Source organism: Grampus griseus (assembly GCF_964374135.1).
Source record: "Grampus griseus genome assembly, chromosome: 19".
NCBI lineage: Eukaryota > Metazoa > Chordata > Mammalia > Artiodactyla > Delphinidae > Grampus > Grampus griseus.
Genome location: NC_139013.1, coordinates 53,576,091 through 53,592,889, shown reverse-complemented (window position 1 = coordinate 53,592,889; position 16,799 = coordinate 53,576,091). Strand labels below are relative to the sequence as shown.

At 42.3% G+C, this 16,799-nt stretch overlaps 1 protein-coding gene across 1 annotated transcript in view; it reads right to left on the bottom strand.

Moving 5' to 3' along the window:
- Positions 1 to 16,799, bottom strand: part of CDH13 (cadherin 13) — a 1,031,132-nt gene that overhangs the window by 157,348 nt on the left and 856,985 nt on the right. Inside the window, exon 8 of the mRNA XM_082677069.1 lies at positions 7,220 to 7,360. Within this exon, the coding sequence (XP_082533195.1) occupies positions 7,220 to 7,360 (141 nt within the window). The remainder of the gene's footprint in view (positions 1 to 7,219; positions 7,361 to 16,799) is intronic.

Sequence of the window (16,799 nt, the reverse complement as noted above, 5' to 3'; positions counted from 1 at the left end):
GCTGTTTTGCAGCCAACCCTTTTTCAATTATATGATGGGAAGCTGGGAATGCAATTTGCAATAGATGGCTCCTGGAGTCCTTGGACAAGATGTTGGCCTGGATGAAGATGGACCAGGAAGTGATGTAATCTGGAGGGATGTGACCATTTGCACAGCTGGGAATTGGTGGTATCCGTGCACTGAAATCACACTGCTCTATTCTCTCCAAATATTCCCTTTCTGTACATATTGGGATACCTCCATCTGCCAGCCAAAGCACGGGATAAAGATCCCAATAGTGTATGTTTGGACTCCACCCTCCAGAAAAGTCACTTGTGTCAGATAATTGAAATGGGTTCGATCTTCTAAGAAGTATGTGGTTGGTTTTCTGGATTAATCTCTATTGAGCAAGCAGCACATATAATTATGTGGTCAGTGTTTAGACACAGGCACCTCGGAATTTAAAGGGCTCTCCTAAGGGAAATAAACTCTTACGGAGAGTTTCATTTAAAGCACTCAAATATATTGCATGGAATCCTGGAGGAGTGGATAAATACATTCACTTCGGTTAGACCTTTGGCACACAAAGGTACATTTACGATCTTTATACCTGGGGCCATCAAACTACCAAAAACAAATGAAGAGATCCAAGAGTTCAGAAAACTCCCAATACTCATGTCAACTCAAGAGCGAAGGAACGGGAAAGCAAAGTCTGCCTCTAATGATGCAGTTCAATTCCCTCGGGGTTAGTCATTTCTTGATTATCAATATCAAGGAGGAGACACAACATTTTTAATCTTTTTACTAAAATGAGTTGATTTTGAAGCAAATGGTATGAGAGGGGGTGGTTACTGTCAAAACTAATTATATTTCTTCAATCCATGTTTTGAATGAAAATATTGTGATGTTTTGTGCTACAGTGAACTCCACATACACAATATCTACTGCTTTTCCCTAGTAATCCAGGTTAAAAAGCTAATCCATATTTTTCTTTGTTTATGGTAAGTGGGGCAAGCTGCTTCTAGACCATCCCTCAAATCTAGGATAGCTCAAGAATACAGATGTCACACAAAACCCCCCACCTATTTGAAAGCACTACAGAGCTACGAAGACAGCCAGAACTTGAGAATCCAGGATCCTGTTGAGAAGGGAAGTTTACTGAAGTGAAGCCAATACTTTATGGAACTTTTATCCTTAACGCAGTTTCTAAATTATAAAGGCACAGGGACAAAAGGCTAAGAATCTGAGCAGAAGAAAGTGCTGCTAAGAGACCAGGAAGCTGAGCAGAGCTTTCAGCAGTCTCATGGGGATGACAAGACCACTGAAATTCAGGGTGTCCAAGGCAGAAGGGCCCTTGTAAAAATACCCATCTTTCAGCTGGGGCCCCAGAAAGGCTGTACCCAGGAGTAAGGGAAACCACGATGGCCCTCATGTAAGACTGAAACTCGATGAACGAATTCAATCCTAGACTGATTTAAAGTCATCCTTTTCTACTCTTATTGGTTTACAGAAAGCAAAAATGATAAAGTTAAGGAATAAAACAAATGTTATCCTGACATCATCTTGCATCAGATATTTCATTAAGAGGAAAAAGTAAATTTCTGATGTAAGAAATAAAATAGTTCCTTGATTGATAAACTTACTAATGAAGAGAAGTGAGTCATAATGAACACATCGGTAAAGATTTAAATTTCTTGTGATTTACCTGCAATACCAACATCAATAAAGACAATATAAAACGCTTAATATGTTTCAAAACAACGATGTGGGTGACATAAATAACAAGTGTCGTCGATTTAAAGATTAGTCTTTATACAAGAACATTTGAAACTGCAGAGCTCATATATATATGTATACATATGTACATATATAAAACATATATATGACAGAAACTTGATAGAGATTTCCTTAAATTTAACCACAATTCTCAAAATTTACATGAGTTTTCCAACAATGAAATAATGTAGTAAAGATGAAAAAAATGTTTCTAAACTCTCAGTAATACAGAGCAAATTTCTATCAACCCTGCTATAGGAAAGACTAGTCTTTTTGCTCTCTTTCTATAGAAAATGGTTTTGCATAATTATTATATAAAGAAGAGACCATAGAGTTTTCAGTCAAACATGTAAGAGAAAAAGTATTATAGGGCAAATTAGGCAGTTAATTAAGAAAATATTTTTATTATGAAAGCTCATAGTCCAAAGAAAAATAAGACTCCTAAAGCATTAAGGTCCTTGAAGACTTTTAGGAATTGGAGACTGGACCCCAGCACCCCCTTGATAACTTAATGCAAATATCTGCTGGTGGCTCAGTTTCACCTAGCTGGCTTCCGGCTCACACCATTTATCTTCACCCCTTTATGAAAATCAGAGCATTTACCCATCCCTCATCTTCCAGGAAGACAGGGCCTTTTAAGATTTATGCCATTTTTACTACATGTATTGTAATGTTATAGCTTGAACACTGAAACATTTACTTTAGAAAGAATTCATCAAATAGCCAAAAAAAAAAAAATCCTGTTATTCAGTCTTCATTACCAATTGCCATTTTAATTAAAATCTGAAAATCAACTGATTGAATAAATGAATGAAAACTCATTTAAAAACCTTATAATCATTTGCAAACACATTCTTTTAAAATTAATAGCAAGTCTGTTAATCCTCATGACCTGGGGTTTATGTGAAAATGAGTTATTCAGTCAGTATGTGTTGAGCATCTGCTATGCTATAAGTACAAATCACGTGTCTTTTCTTAAAAAAAAAAAAAAAAAGCAACTTTAGAGAGAGAAATGGACAAGTCATTTTGCTCTAAATGGGACTGAGATTCTCAACTATAATCCAAACTCTGGGTTTGGAAAGTTTAACTAGATTTCCTAAAATCATTTCCAAATACCTAATCTAGAAAAGTCACAACTAACATGCAAACATGAACTAACAGTTAAAGCCACGTGTGAAAGCTATTAGGAAAACTCACAGAAGACTCTCCATAGGGAGACTAGTGCTTCTAACCCAAATTTTCATGAAAATCAATGACTAAAAATTGATTTCATGTGTCAGTAACAATTTAAAGTACTTGGTTCATCATATCCAGTGAAACTGTTCTCCAGTTAAAATCACCTTCAGGAAACATTTGGCAGAGAGTGAATTATTGAGTGCCAACTGGGAATGCAACAGAGAATAAGAGAGGTGTGGGCTTTGCTTCTCAGCAAGCTTACGGTCAGTGTGAATAAATACTGGGGAACAAATGATCTTAGTTTGCACTAAGAATGTGCTGTTTAAAACGCCCTTTAAAATATCTCCTTCCTTAGTAACAACCGCTATATTACCAAGGGCTGCAACCTGCCAACTAAAGATAGCTGGAGTTTTTCTCAGTCACCCTCACAGATCAGGAAGGCTAAGGAGATATAAGTCATTTGACTTTCTGGGGAATCTCTTTAAATGACGTTTACTTAGGTGGCAGGTCCTCCTCTGCCCTTCTCATTTCCTGCTTCTTTCTACCTGTTACATGCACATGATGGCTGGCACCGCGGTGACCCTATTGTACCACGAGGCAGCTTTGGGGAAGGCAGAGAAGAAAGATAAGAGGAATACGGTAAACTGACAATATCATGGTCTCACCATACTGGCCTGGGACTGTCTACCTACGGACTTCTATGTGAGAGAAACTATACCTCTAACCCATTTAACAGAGCATTATTTCCTGTCTGTTATTTGTGGTCAACTGAAACTCCTCTTTTAAACAGATCAAAAAATGCACCTCTCTGGAGATGGAAGACCATGTAAAATAGAATTTAAAAGAGAGATAATAACCATATACTTTCATGAATTTCCTAAGAAATGTCCTAATATATGTAGAAACTTACATAAGGCAACATCTTCTTGGACAGGTTCCTGGATACCTTTAAGCCCAAATGATCACCATTTCTATTCTGGGATGACTGAACCTTGACCTTCATCTCTGAAAATTATTTCATCTTTAAGATCACAGGGTCCATGTTTCCTCTCTATTCCTAGTTCATCCTGTTTGACCACTTCCACACCCAAGACCACTACCTTTGGGCTGAGTCCTTATCAGTCCTCTTTTTCTGCCTAACAGGTTCCTCTTAGCCTTCTTTGCTTTTGCCCACAGTGATGAGTTTCACAGATTCCACCACCTCTCCTCCAGAATTACTTCTCCCCTGGAACTTGAGGGTCTTAATCACGTATTTTGAAGTGCTTGAGCAGGTTCATAGATCGCTTTCAAGGAAAACAGCAGCCTTTCAACATGGAGGGGAGATGGCCCTTTAGATAAGAACGTCATTTGGCCTTTTGAATTTTAGAAACATCATCACCATCATGTAATCATCTTGCTCACCGCAGTCGTCTTCCTCACCACCTTCCTCGCCGCTGCCTTTGTCCCACTACCCTCGTCATGACTGTCCTCACTACCGCCTTCTAAACGCCCACCATATCCCCATCGCCAACACGCCAGAGAACATGAAGTGACAAGCACTAGGGCTCTTCACCACTCCGCTCATTTGACGTTCACAAGAGCCCAATGAGGTGGGCTTTAGCATCAGCCCCATGAACAGGTGACAAAACGAGAATGTAGATGGTGAACGTGCTCAGATCCCGTGGCTGGTAGGTGTGATATGAATCCAGTTCTGGTCCAGAGCCCAGCCCTTCACATCACTGTTATACTGCCTCTAGCGTTCATACATGTCCAAAATGTATGAATCAATGACAAAGAACATCAGCCATCCTGGAACACGCTAGAAAATTTAATTGTGAATTTGATATATCCAACATTGGCAAAGACTCCTATGGGATACCTAACATCTAAGAGAGAGAATCTGATGTACTTGCTAGCTACCCATTTTTCTCGTTTTGTTACTTGTATCTCCATATGAATTGTGACATCAGCTCTGCCCTGAGAGAATCTCAAGCTCATTGTCCAATGTCCATTTTTTTAAAAAATAAATTTATTTATTTTTGGCTGCTTTGGGTCTTCATTGTTGCGTGTGGGCTTTCTCTAGTTGCGGTGAGCAGGGGCTATTCTTTGTTGTGGTGCGCGGGCTTCTCATTGCGGTGGCTTCTCTTTTTGCGGAGCATGGGCTCTAGGCATGCAGGCTTCAGTAGTTGTGGCTCGCAGGCTCAGTAGTTGTGGTGCACAGGCTTAGTTGCTCTGTGGCACATGGGATCTTCCCGGACCAAGGCTCAAACCCATGTCCCCTGCAGTGACAGGCAGATTCTTAACCACTGCGCCACCAGGGAAGCCCCCAATGTCCATTTGAAGAGAGTTTTGTGCTTTTGCCAATATTCACAAATGAATACATTTTCCATTATATTACTTAAGGTCTCTTACTTTAAGATCTATGTTAAAATTTTTCCTTGAATTCATTGGTATTAATAACAACAACAACAACAAAAGCCTCTCACTCACAGTATTTAGTCCATAACTAGGTACACAATTCTGAGCTTAGTTTAGGCTCCACTGAAATAACTAATTAATCTCACCCACCTGGTAACGTTAATAGGTTTTCTTATTTTAGATTGGGGTTATCCAATTTCTATTTTCATTACTATATCTATATTGAATATTACACTGTGCCTTGAGTTATTCTTTTGAAAGAGGTTTGCAGGAAATTCTGCAGATAAACCAATATCTCCCAATGAATATCCCATGAATACCAGCTCGATGAGCCATGGTGAGATGGACCAGGAAAAATTATTCCCAGGCCAAATAAGTCTGAGAAACCCTACAGACCACACCTACCCCTCTTAGAGAAACACAAAGCATTTTAAAGGTACCCAGAAGTCCTACAGTAAAAGAAATCTTTCACACCATTCATCTCAGTGTTCTCCATATCTGTCTGACCCTGAAATCTCTCCCCACCCCCTGCCCTATAATGATAATAACTTGTGGAACTAATTTCTTGGAACACAGTTTGAGAAACATGGGACTAATAAGCAATCTGTATTAGCAGCTATAGAAACAGTGTCATGGGAGCAACAGAATAGACCTCAGCTACGTGGACTTTGTTGTTTTGAGGTTAGAATTCTGAGTGTCCAAGACACCACTGGCAGAGGGGGAGACTTCCACCTCGTGAATGAGTCATGTAGGGCTGCTAATGTGGAGAGCTCACTGCGGAGCCAGGGGGCTGAGAAGGGCCACCTGGGGTAGCCCTGAGACACTTGAGAGAGGGGTGGGCAACTGCAAATCCAGACACGGATCTTTTTTCTGAATGCCCGGGAGCGTAGAAAATATCAACATCTTCCTTGGAAGCAAAGCACTGCAGCTGAGAGCATGGTAAACAGGGAGCTGTGCTCACATCCCATTTCTGCCACTTACTCTGCCTGTAACCCTGGAGATCTAGATTCTCTGAGCTTATAATAAGCACTCTCACTGGGTAGAAAATGTGGCTCACGAATCCAACCTCACACGGTCAGATGAGGCAATGGATCGAGGGTGGAGAGCCCGTGGTGGTGGTGGATGTCCAGGAAAGGTCTGGCAAACGACGGGGCTGTCATTGCTGATGCTACACTCCTGTGCAGTAAGAGGGGTGTCAAGTCCTTGGCTCTGGTCCTGACCCCCAAAGAAACCATGACCGCAGCACATTTCCATCAGATGCACAGTGCCAGTGACTCCCTAGCCTGGATACAAATTCAGCAGCTGGATGAAATCTTGCATACTCAGCCTGTCCCCAAACATTGCTCCATTGGAAAAAATGGGAAACAGCAAGCACGATCCACAATCATAAAAGCACAGGAGCTGCGAATAGTAATGTCTCTGCCAGACAAGCTAACTTGGTTGTTATTGATAAGCTCCTGGGCCACCCTGTTATGGCCAAGAAAATCTGCTTTACCTTCTTGATGCTTTTCCGTCCGGCCTCTCAATCTGTACTTGCTGAAAAAAATTATTGTTATGCTAAAATCACAACAGGACTCACACAATTCAGCGCTAAATAACACCAATAAAACTACAAAAATGGCACTTTGGCATTAAAAGTTGTCTTCTTATGGACTTCAACAAGATTCAATGCTTTTGTTTTCATAATGCTCTGGTATTTTCAGCTTTACAAAAAAAAAAAAAAAAAAAGAGAAAAGTGTAAAAGAGTATTCCAGCAAGACACCATCTTCTCTCCACAAAGGAGGGTTTTGATGTCCCAAGCAGGGAGCGGGCTAGGGCTGTGGTACACTGAATTAATATTAATCAGCAATCACGGCCATGAACACAAGGCTGGCATTCAACAGGGGTTTACCTCTTTCTTGGTGAATTTAGGCGAGTGATCGTTTTTGTCATCGATCATGATTGTCGCTGTGGCCGTGCCTGTTAATCCAACATCCAGTCCAGCCATATCTTGAGCCTCAATGATCAATTCATACTTGGGATTTTCCAGAGTCTACAAAGCAAAAGCACAACAGAGGATGACATTTAGATCTGGGTTATCACTCGGGGTAGGGGACATGCATGTTGCTCGGGCTGACGCTGTGTGCCCCCCTCCATCTAGGGCAGGCGCCTTTCATAGCACTCTTACCTGCTGTGCATAAATGTGTCTTTGGAATCTCTCCAAGGCAAGACAGTCACCATTCATAGACTAGAGCTGGCTGTGGGGATGGAAACTTAATATCATTTCCCTCATGCAATATCATTTACCACCATAATTCCTTGATATTATTTTAAGGGTTGCATAAAATTAATCATATGCATAATTTATAATTTATTTCATCATCTTCAATTATTAGGACTTGAGGTTATTTCTAGTCTTCTTAAAATTTTGACAATTTTAAATAACACTGCAATGAACATCTTTATTCAGGAAGCTCTCAATGTATTTTGACTTAAAAAAAGCACTTTAGGGCTTCCCTGGTGGCGCAGTGGTTGAGTCTGCCTGCCGATGCAGGGGACACGGGTTCGTGCCCCGGTCCGGGAGGATCCCACATGCCGCGGAGCGGCTGGGCCCGTGAGCCATGGCCGCTGAGCCTGCGCGTCCGGAGCCTGTGCTCCGCAACGGGAGAGGCCCGTGTACCACAAAAAAAAAAAAAAAAAAGATTCCAGGAAGTGGAATTATTAGGCTAAAGAGTATGAACATTTTAAGAGTATTTATTGATATTTCAACATTGCTTTCAAGAAGATCTTACCGATTTTCGTATCATTCCTATCAGGATGTTTAGTTTATGACCCCAGGCATGGCTTGTCGTTAAAGAACAGCTGACCTTGCCCCATGAAACACATTGGGGGATGAGCATGATTCTATAATGGCTGTTGAACAAGGATGTAAATTTCTCATAGCACTTGCCCTTCTCCAACTTGCAGTGAAGGTAGCTGTGGACACACACCCCAGGGTAGCTTCAAGCGCTAACTCTATTGGATATGTGCTGCCCCGCCTCCCCAAGCATCCATCCCATCCTCCTCTGGTACTGATGCTATACTTTCTTTGAGGGTATCATCGCTTCCACACTCTTAGTACACGTGGAGTTCAGGTAGGGTTGACTCTATCCCTGGACTAGGGATGGTCATGTAGCTCAGGCTTGTACAATCAGGGCCTCCCATTCCCATTGCCATGTGATAGGCACATAACCCAAGTTAGGCCACCTGGGATTGAAACTCAGTTCCAGGACATATTTCTTTAGAACTTGTAGGCAAAAGAACTCCTCTTTCTGTTGGACTTGAAGGTGGTAGGACCAAAATCTGGAGCTGGTGGTGACCATTTGCAACCACACAGAGAAAGGCAGCCTGAGAAAGAAGACAACACAGAACTGAGAGGAAGGGATGGAGTTCTTTTAATCTAATTTGAGCTCTTTAATAGTCATTCTTGAAGCCAGAATTTACCCCTCAGATTTGTGAGTTCTATGAGCTAATAAATTTCTCCTTTCCTTAAGACATTTAATTGAGATGTTCTGTGAGAAGCAACAAGGGAATTCTGACTAATATTGCAACGAATGCTATGATCAATTATCTGGTTATTTGCAAGAAAGTGTAAGAGCGATTGTATCACACTAGAGTATCACAATAGGCTCTTCACAAGAGTATTCCAATAATTTCACGAATACATTGTTTTTCCTTTTAAAATTTTCCCCTCTGCAGAAATATTTTTTTTGACCAAAGAGAGTTATTATAATTTTTTCTTTCATTAGTTCATGCATTCCTTTAGTTGGAAGTTATTGGACATCGAGTCTAAATATGGTGTTGGGGATATAGGGATGTGAAGAGGGTCCTTTTCTTTAAGGGGTTCAGAGATGTTTACGGTTGATGACAGGCATGTTCACATATAACTGTAACAAAATAGAGTCAGAGCTAAGCAGAGGTACATACAAATTCTTTCGCTGGCACAAACGAATGACACGTTGGCTTAACTCTCCTGTAGTTTAATAAATTTTATAAATAATTAAAAAAAATGAACCAGCCAACTCCTGTCTCCTCATATAAATAAAACTTTGATTGCAATGGAACTCGATTGATTAACCTAGTGGAAAATCAATTAGACTATGAACTAGATATATTGCAAGGTTTGAGATGAGATGTTCCAAAGTCTCAATTTTCTGCCAAACTTAAGGCTACCAAAGAATATGTTTGTACTGTCAGAGAATATCCAATTATTATAAGGAAAATAGAAACGATACAGTCATTTCTAAAGTGGAAAGTGAGCATTCCTCTCTACCCACCCCCAACCCCATCTCCAAGAGGTAATGTTGTTAGTAGCCTGGTGTCTCCCTCCTTTGTCCTACACATCACACACACACACACACACACACACACACACACACACACACACACACACATTTTAGATACACATATATTTAAACAAATGATAGCATTCACACCGCTGTACAATCCGTCTTACCATATCACTTTCACCTCTGCTTATAGATCTGTCTATTCATTTCAACAGCTGTATAACAGCCCACTGTATGGATTCAGCATAATTTATTCAATCATTCCCTATTGGATGGTCATTTGTTTGAGTTGTTTCCAGACCAGCATAATTTATTCAATCATTCCCTACTGGATGGTCATTTGTTTGAGTTGTTTCCAGACCAGCATAATTTATTCACTCATTCCCTACTGGATGGTCATTTGTTTGAGTTGTTTCCAGACCAGCATAATTTATTCACTCATTCCCTACTGGATGGTCATTTGTTTGAGTTGTTTCCAGATTTCCACTTTGAAAAGCAACTCGAAGATAAGAAGTCCACTGGCCTATCAGTATTTGGGGATTTTTCTATAATAAACATAATTGCTTTCACAATGACAAAAGTAATAAAAACAAAGCAGCCAATGATAGAAGCACCTCCTCTGAAATGTGGAAGACTTAGAGAAAATTGCATATGTATGAGCCCCCTTGCTCTTACACAACTGGAAAACCTTCCACTCACCTCTGACCTGCCTCCCACTCCAGCTGAGCCTTTTCTAGGAAGTCTGCCCCTAAATCCCTCATACTTGAAATATACATACACATGCGCATTTCTGCACTGCTCAGAGGTCACTCTGCCTTTGTTATTCTGCTGGACAAGGGTCCTAGGCAGCCCACAGCTGCCCATCGTCTGGGAAGAAACATTGATGCAGAGGAATAGGCCCTGGTGGCCACGTGCACGTTTGTCTCCCTCACAATAGTTGAGCGAGTCACAGTTAACTCCCTAACCCCAGGTGGGACAATCGGATTCCGGGAATATGAAATGTGAAACCAGGCATCATGGAGACAGAACGTAGGGCAAACCCTCTTGCCTCTCCCATGCTGCTCCTGGGCCCAATAGAAGGGTTTTACCTTCTTTTTTTGTTTGTTTTTTTTAATAAATTTATTTACTCATTTTATTTATTTTTGGCTGTGTTGGGTCTTCGTTGCTGCCCGCCAGCTTTCTCTAGTTGCAGAGAGCGGGGGCTACTCATTGTTACGGTGGGTGTGCTTCTCATTGCAGTGGCTTCTCTTCTTGTGGAGCACGGGCTCTAGGCCTGCGGGCTTCAGTAGTTGTGGCATGTGGGCTCAGTAGTTGTGGCTTGTGGGCTCTAGAGTGCAGGCTCAGTAGTTGTGGCGCACGGGCTTAGCTGCTCCATGGCATGTGGGATCTTCCCGGACCAGGGCTCGAACCTGTGTTCCCTGCATTGGCAGGCGGATTCTTAACCACTGTGCCACCAGGGAAGTCCAGGATTTTACCTTCTTGAATGTTCTGGGAGGACAGTTACCACGCTGGTGCTCTTCTCCGCCCATACGGGATGCACCCCGTTTGGGGGACGAGACCGTCAGCCATCCAGCTGTTCTGTCACTGGTGAGTGAACTGAGCAGGGGGCAGGAAGCTCACTGTCCTCTAAAGGCCAAGCTGTACTCTCCTTGGCACGATCTGATTCTTGGCTTTATTCCTCTCAGTTGGTTCAAGGCTCAGAGGGGAGACAGGTATGATCAACTCCAATAGAAAGAGCCTTTCTGGCTGAGTTACACTGAAGGCACCGCTCTAACCAGAAAGATGGAAGCTCTGCCTCTGAGATCTGGGCCTGTGCTGGCTCTTCAACTCTCCCCTGGATTCTGTGACACACTCGGCGTTTATTCAGGAGATTCTTTTTGGCACTGAAGTCAGCCAGAATCAATTTCGGTTTCTTGCCATCAGAGGAAACTGTGGTGAGGACAGTTACTTGTTCACCCAATCCTATTTCTTTTGACTGCAGGGCATACAGCTAGACTGTAAGAGGAAATTCTGTGACCACTTCTGGCCAGCGGAATGTGGGCAGAAGTGATGGACTGACCTGGCCCCTAAAACTCCCACGTAATCCTCCGTGTTTTCTATTCCCAAAGAGGAAGAAGCCTGCATCTCCAAATGACTATATGGCACAGAGACCCTTTGCTGACCTGCTTTAGACTGAGACGTGAACAAGAGACGAGCCGTTGTTCAGGTTTAAGGGAAGTTTATTACAGTGCCTAGCCTACCCAGACTAATTTGAAGGCTATGTTTCCTGTTTGGTCTTATTTTGAACGCCCATTCACTATCTCCCATAAGTGGATGACAAAGTTTTCAAGGGCAAGGACCATGCCTTTGACCCCAACACCGAGCCAGTATGCAGCACGCAAGCTGGGTGATTTACTTTCATCATTGATAATGATGATATATTACTGTTTCCCTGAACTAAATTATATCTCAAAGGTCTGAGCATATCAGTGGCATTTCCAAACCAGAGCCATTTATTCTCAGGGAATGGCTTATCCTTTGGGGAACTCCAGCTCAAGGAGATAGGACTGTATTTTGACAAAGAGAAGCACTGTGTAAAAACTGGGAGAATGAAATTGACTGCTGTTATGTTATTTGAAGCTATCTGATCTGTAAGACATATGTAAGAGTCAAGCTGCTCTCCTGGTTTGAATTCTGCAGCTATGCATCTCTACTGTATTTGCCATCTCTTCCTGGGTGTCTACTTGCTACCAGTTAATATATATCCTAGAAACAAAAGGAAGATGGTGTGTCTGCAAGAAAAAGCCTCGGGTGTATCTCCACAGACACGGGCTGGGTTCACTGATCACACTGATTTGAAAAGCAAACATTCCATCTTGAAAAACAAAGAATCAAGCCATGTCACTAAATATGGCATGTAATCAATCACTGGACCCTTGATGCTTTACACAGCTACCGTGACTGCCATACGAGTGAGCATTTAACGGAACATTTATCACTAATAACAAGGATAATGGTAGCTGTGGGGGGGAAATCAATGAATAAATGTTACATGGAGAAAGGTTCTGCCATTAACCCATGTGGTACCCCATCCTCCTCTTGCTTCATCTTGAACTGCCCTCCATACCTCTTTTCACACTTTGTCCAGACTGGATTTCCTTCTACTGTACCCCACTTTTTCTTACGTTTGACCTTTCCACCTCTACTTCCTCCTTTAGGTGAATTCCTGCTCATTTCTTTTTTTTTTTTTGCGGTATGCGGGCCTCTCACTGTTGTGGCCTCTCCCGTTGCAGAGCACAGGCTCCGGACGCGCAGGCTCAGCGGCCATGGCTCACGGGCCCAGCTGTTCCGTGGCATGTGGGATCTTCCCGGCCCGGGGCACGGACCCGTGTCCCCTGCATCGGCAGGCGGACTCTCAACCACTGCGCCACCAGGGAAGCCCCCCTGCTCATTTCTGATGGCCATCCTTCACTGCACTGAAGCTCCATGAAGGCAGGGACCTTATTGCATAATGGGGTAGCTGACACTTAGGGAAGGATATCAGCATTTGATCAGCTTCACCTTTTAGTAGCTGAGTGAACTTGGTCACGTTACTTAAGTTCTCCCTGCCTCAGTTTCCTCACCTGTCCAATGGGGAGAATAATAATACTTCTAGGGTAAGTGAGGATTAAAATAGGTAAGGTAAAGTGCCAAGCATGGAGCTTGGCATGTGTAGATGGCTGCTGTTATTATGTACTAGAACCTTTGGAAAGTCTTCTAAGGATGTGGCAAGAAGCTAGGATGGCCTCCAGGGACAGCCAGAAGGAACTGAATGCTGCCAGCAACCACTGAAGAGCCCTGAAGTGGATCCTTCCCCAGTCAAACCTTCTGATGAGACTGCAAATTCTGCACCAACACATAGACTGCAACTCTGTGACAGTCCAAACTGTGAGATAGGAAGTATCTCATTTTGGAGTAATTTGTTATGCTGCAACAAATAATGAATACAGTTTTTCTCCAGCACTATCACAGTCTGTAATATTCTCGTTTATTGATTACTTGTTTATTGGCTATGTTGACCCTGACGACTTGAGCTCCATGAGGTCAGGGACCTTGTCTTGTTTAAAGTTTTATCTCCCAGCTACTAATTCAGTGCCTGGAACAAGGCTGTTATGCACTAATTAGTCACTTATAGATACATTTTTTATAAAATAATGAATTACAAAGAGTGATGTGCCTGTAAATGTTTAACAGCACATGTGCTTGATTTGCAGCATTTGTCAATTTTGGTGGTTTAAATACTCTTACCATGGCTGATTTCAAGCTAGCAACATGATGTCATAGAGTACACAGTTGGAAAGTGATATACACAATCAGTTATTATCAGCTGGTAAGAGTTGGCTCCAGCTTTTAAACTGTGCTTTAAGGGTCAAGCAAATCTGTAAGAGTCTTTTTCAATAAATCCTTTTGTGGTCTAACACTGAAGGTATTGTTAGTGAGAAATATTAATATGAGATTTATGGGAAAGATGTAATGCAATTTGTTTATTTATTTACTCATCAGCTTTGCTCGGATAGGCTGAGACTCCTTGTGATATGGCACCTGAACAGGGACCACATTCTTCTGCACCTGACACCTGGTTTATAAATACTGCAAGCAGATTGGTGAAAACATTATCTGGAGCAGAACAAGTTGTTGTCTGTCTGGAGTTTGATTTATCCACTCTGGCCACATAACACTGGGGAAAGGTAGTCCATAAATCCAGCAGGAACCGTGTACATTCCCTTGTAAAAGGTGCCCTTTTCCCACTGCAGACAGCGAGTGACATTCCTCCACCTTCCTATGCGACACGGCAAGTCGGGTTTGACTTGTGTTTGGCTTTAGGCCTCCTTTTACTTTGCTGCTCACCGCTAATGTGAACGTTCATGTACTTGGCTGTCATCTGCTGTGTTTTCATTTCGGCTGGGGTGTGGTGGATAAGGAGAAGGCATAGCTCATTTCCCCAGATTTACTGGTTGCTGACAAAGTCAGCAGGATGGGGAAGCAGCAGGGGAAATAAACACAGCCTCTTAGACATATGCAGTTGGAATAACCTAAGTGATAGATTTCAGGTTGAGGGATACCAAAATCAAATAAAACATTTCCATGTGAAGTGTACTTCTTCTGATGTTACTGATGAGTCACGGCAAATAAAATGCCAAAGGCATTCATAGCATACCTGGAAAAATCACACCCTTCAGACCCAAGGCGGTAAATATTTGACATTCAGGTTGATTCCACTGAAACATTTATATAGTGTCTACTAGGTTCAAGTAACTCTGCGAGGATGTGATGAATGATACAGATGCTGCTTTCAGTCCATTTTTAGATAAATGCACAGAAAGCAAGTATGTAAGGTATGATGAGATAAGTGTTATTCGAAGTGTACCAATTAAGGTCTATGAGAAGGGGGTCAGGACATGGGGTGCTCAGGAAGGCGATATGAATTTTATTTAATATTTACTGAGCACTTACAATGCATTAGGCATTGTGCTAGAGAGCAATAACAAGTAAAGGGAGACAAACCTGGTGCTAGATAATTCCCAGGTAATTTCAGCAAAATGAGACAGGAGTAAGAAGAGTGCTGTGGTTATAGCAAAAGAAAGGCCACTTAGCTCAGACCTTGGTGGCGGGAGGAAGGAGACGTTCCTGCAGAGGAGAATCTCCTACTATAGGATTAGAAATGGGGTCTTGATGTGGAAGTGAATTTCTGTGGAAGAAGATGAGAAGCTATTAATCCTAAAACACTATTAAATTCAATGGTTTAATAAGAACTGAAGACTGATTCTGATTCTGGTCAGGACACCTTGGGAACAAGACGAAGTATAAAATATACTCCCTACTTGCAAGGAACTCATGGCTTGGCTGAAGGTAAAACATGTATAAGTGGCTCCACAAGGCACCAGGTAGTGTGTGCTGAACATGTATGCAACAGCTTCAGATGTGAACGGTGCATCTGGGAGGGCTACTGTGGTTTTTAAGTGGCTTCAGGACAATGCAGACTGGAGCTGAGCTTTGAAGGAGGTGTGAAGGCAGAGAATTCAGAGAGGGAAGAGGAGCCTGAGCACCAGCATGGAGGTCCAGCTAACACGGGGCCACTAGTGTGGCTGGAATCAAGGTCTGTGATGCTAAGAGACACAACCCATTGTTTCTTGAAAGTATCTCAGACACCATCTAGTCCATCCCACCTTCAAGGAGCTCCCAGCCTGAGGGAACAGAGTTAGGGAATCCCAAGAAGCATATGGTTGACTTGGGGCAGATCTGAAGATGCTAAAGAACTGCTTGGTTTAATCTGTTTGATTGAGACAAGGAAGTACAGACGTCTAAAACATGAAAGAAAATAAAATAAAATTAAAGTGCTCTTTCTCTATCGTTTTTATATATTTTCACAGTCACTGTTTACTGTGTTAGCCTGTTTCTTCTAAACTTTTGGCCTTGAATTGCCATGGCAACATTATGCCCAGTACATAGTAGGTGCTTAAGACAGACTGTCTCAGTCAGTGCTTCTGGAACTTGCTTGTGCCAGAATTTCCTGGTGGGTGCATTAAAACACAGACTTTCAGCCCACTTAGAGGGCTAATGACTCATGAGGTCCAGAGTAGGGCCTGAGGATGTGCATTTTCAGAAAGTTTCTAGGAGATGCTGATGCTGCTGATCTGAGGACCACACTTTGATTAGCATCGTTTTGAATGAACACTTGATGAACTGCAGGTCACCTTTATTTTAACTTAAAACTCACCTGTTTATGATGCAATTTAAATGAAAAACAGAAACACAGTTTACCAAAGTTTCTCTCTCCGTGGAATTTTCCCTTTTTTTCCCTTTCTAGAAAAAATGTACTCCCAGTAAGGCATTAAATAACACTATGGTTGCACCTCGAGCCTGCTTCATCTTCTGGATGTCTCCTTTGGATGTTCTCCCTCAATTTTCATGGACCAATGACAAAACTTGTTATCGTCCCTGCAACACGGCCCTCCTTTTGGAGGCATCACCTCAAGCTGAACGCCTGGGAGGTGTCCTCAGCTCTTCCCGCTTTCACTTCAAAGAGCCCATCATCAACTGTTACTGATGTCGCCTCCCCAACCTCTCCTGAGTCCATCCTCTTTTCTCTGTCACCCCTGTTGTCACATGACTTCGAGTCCTCATCTTTTCTCACCTGAGTTACTA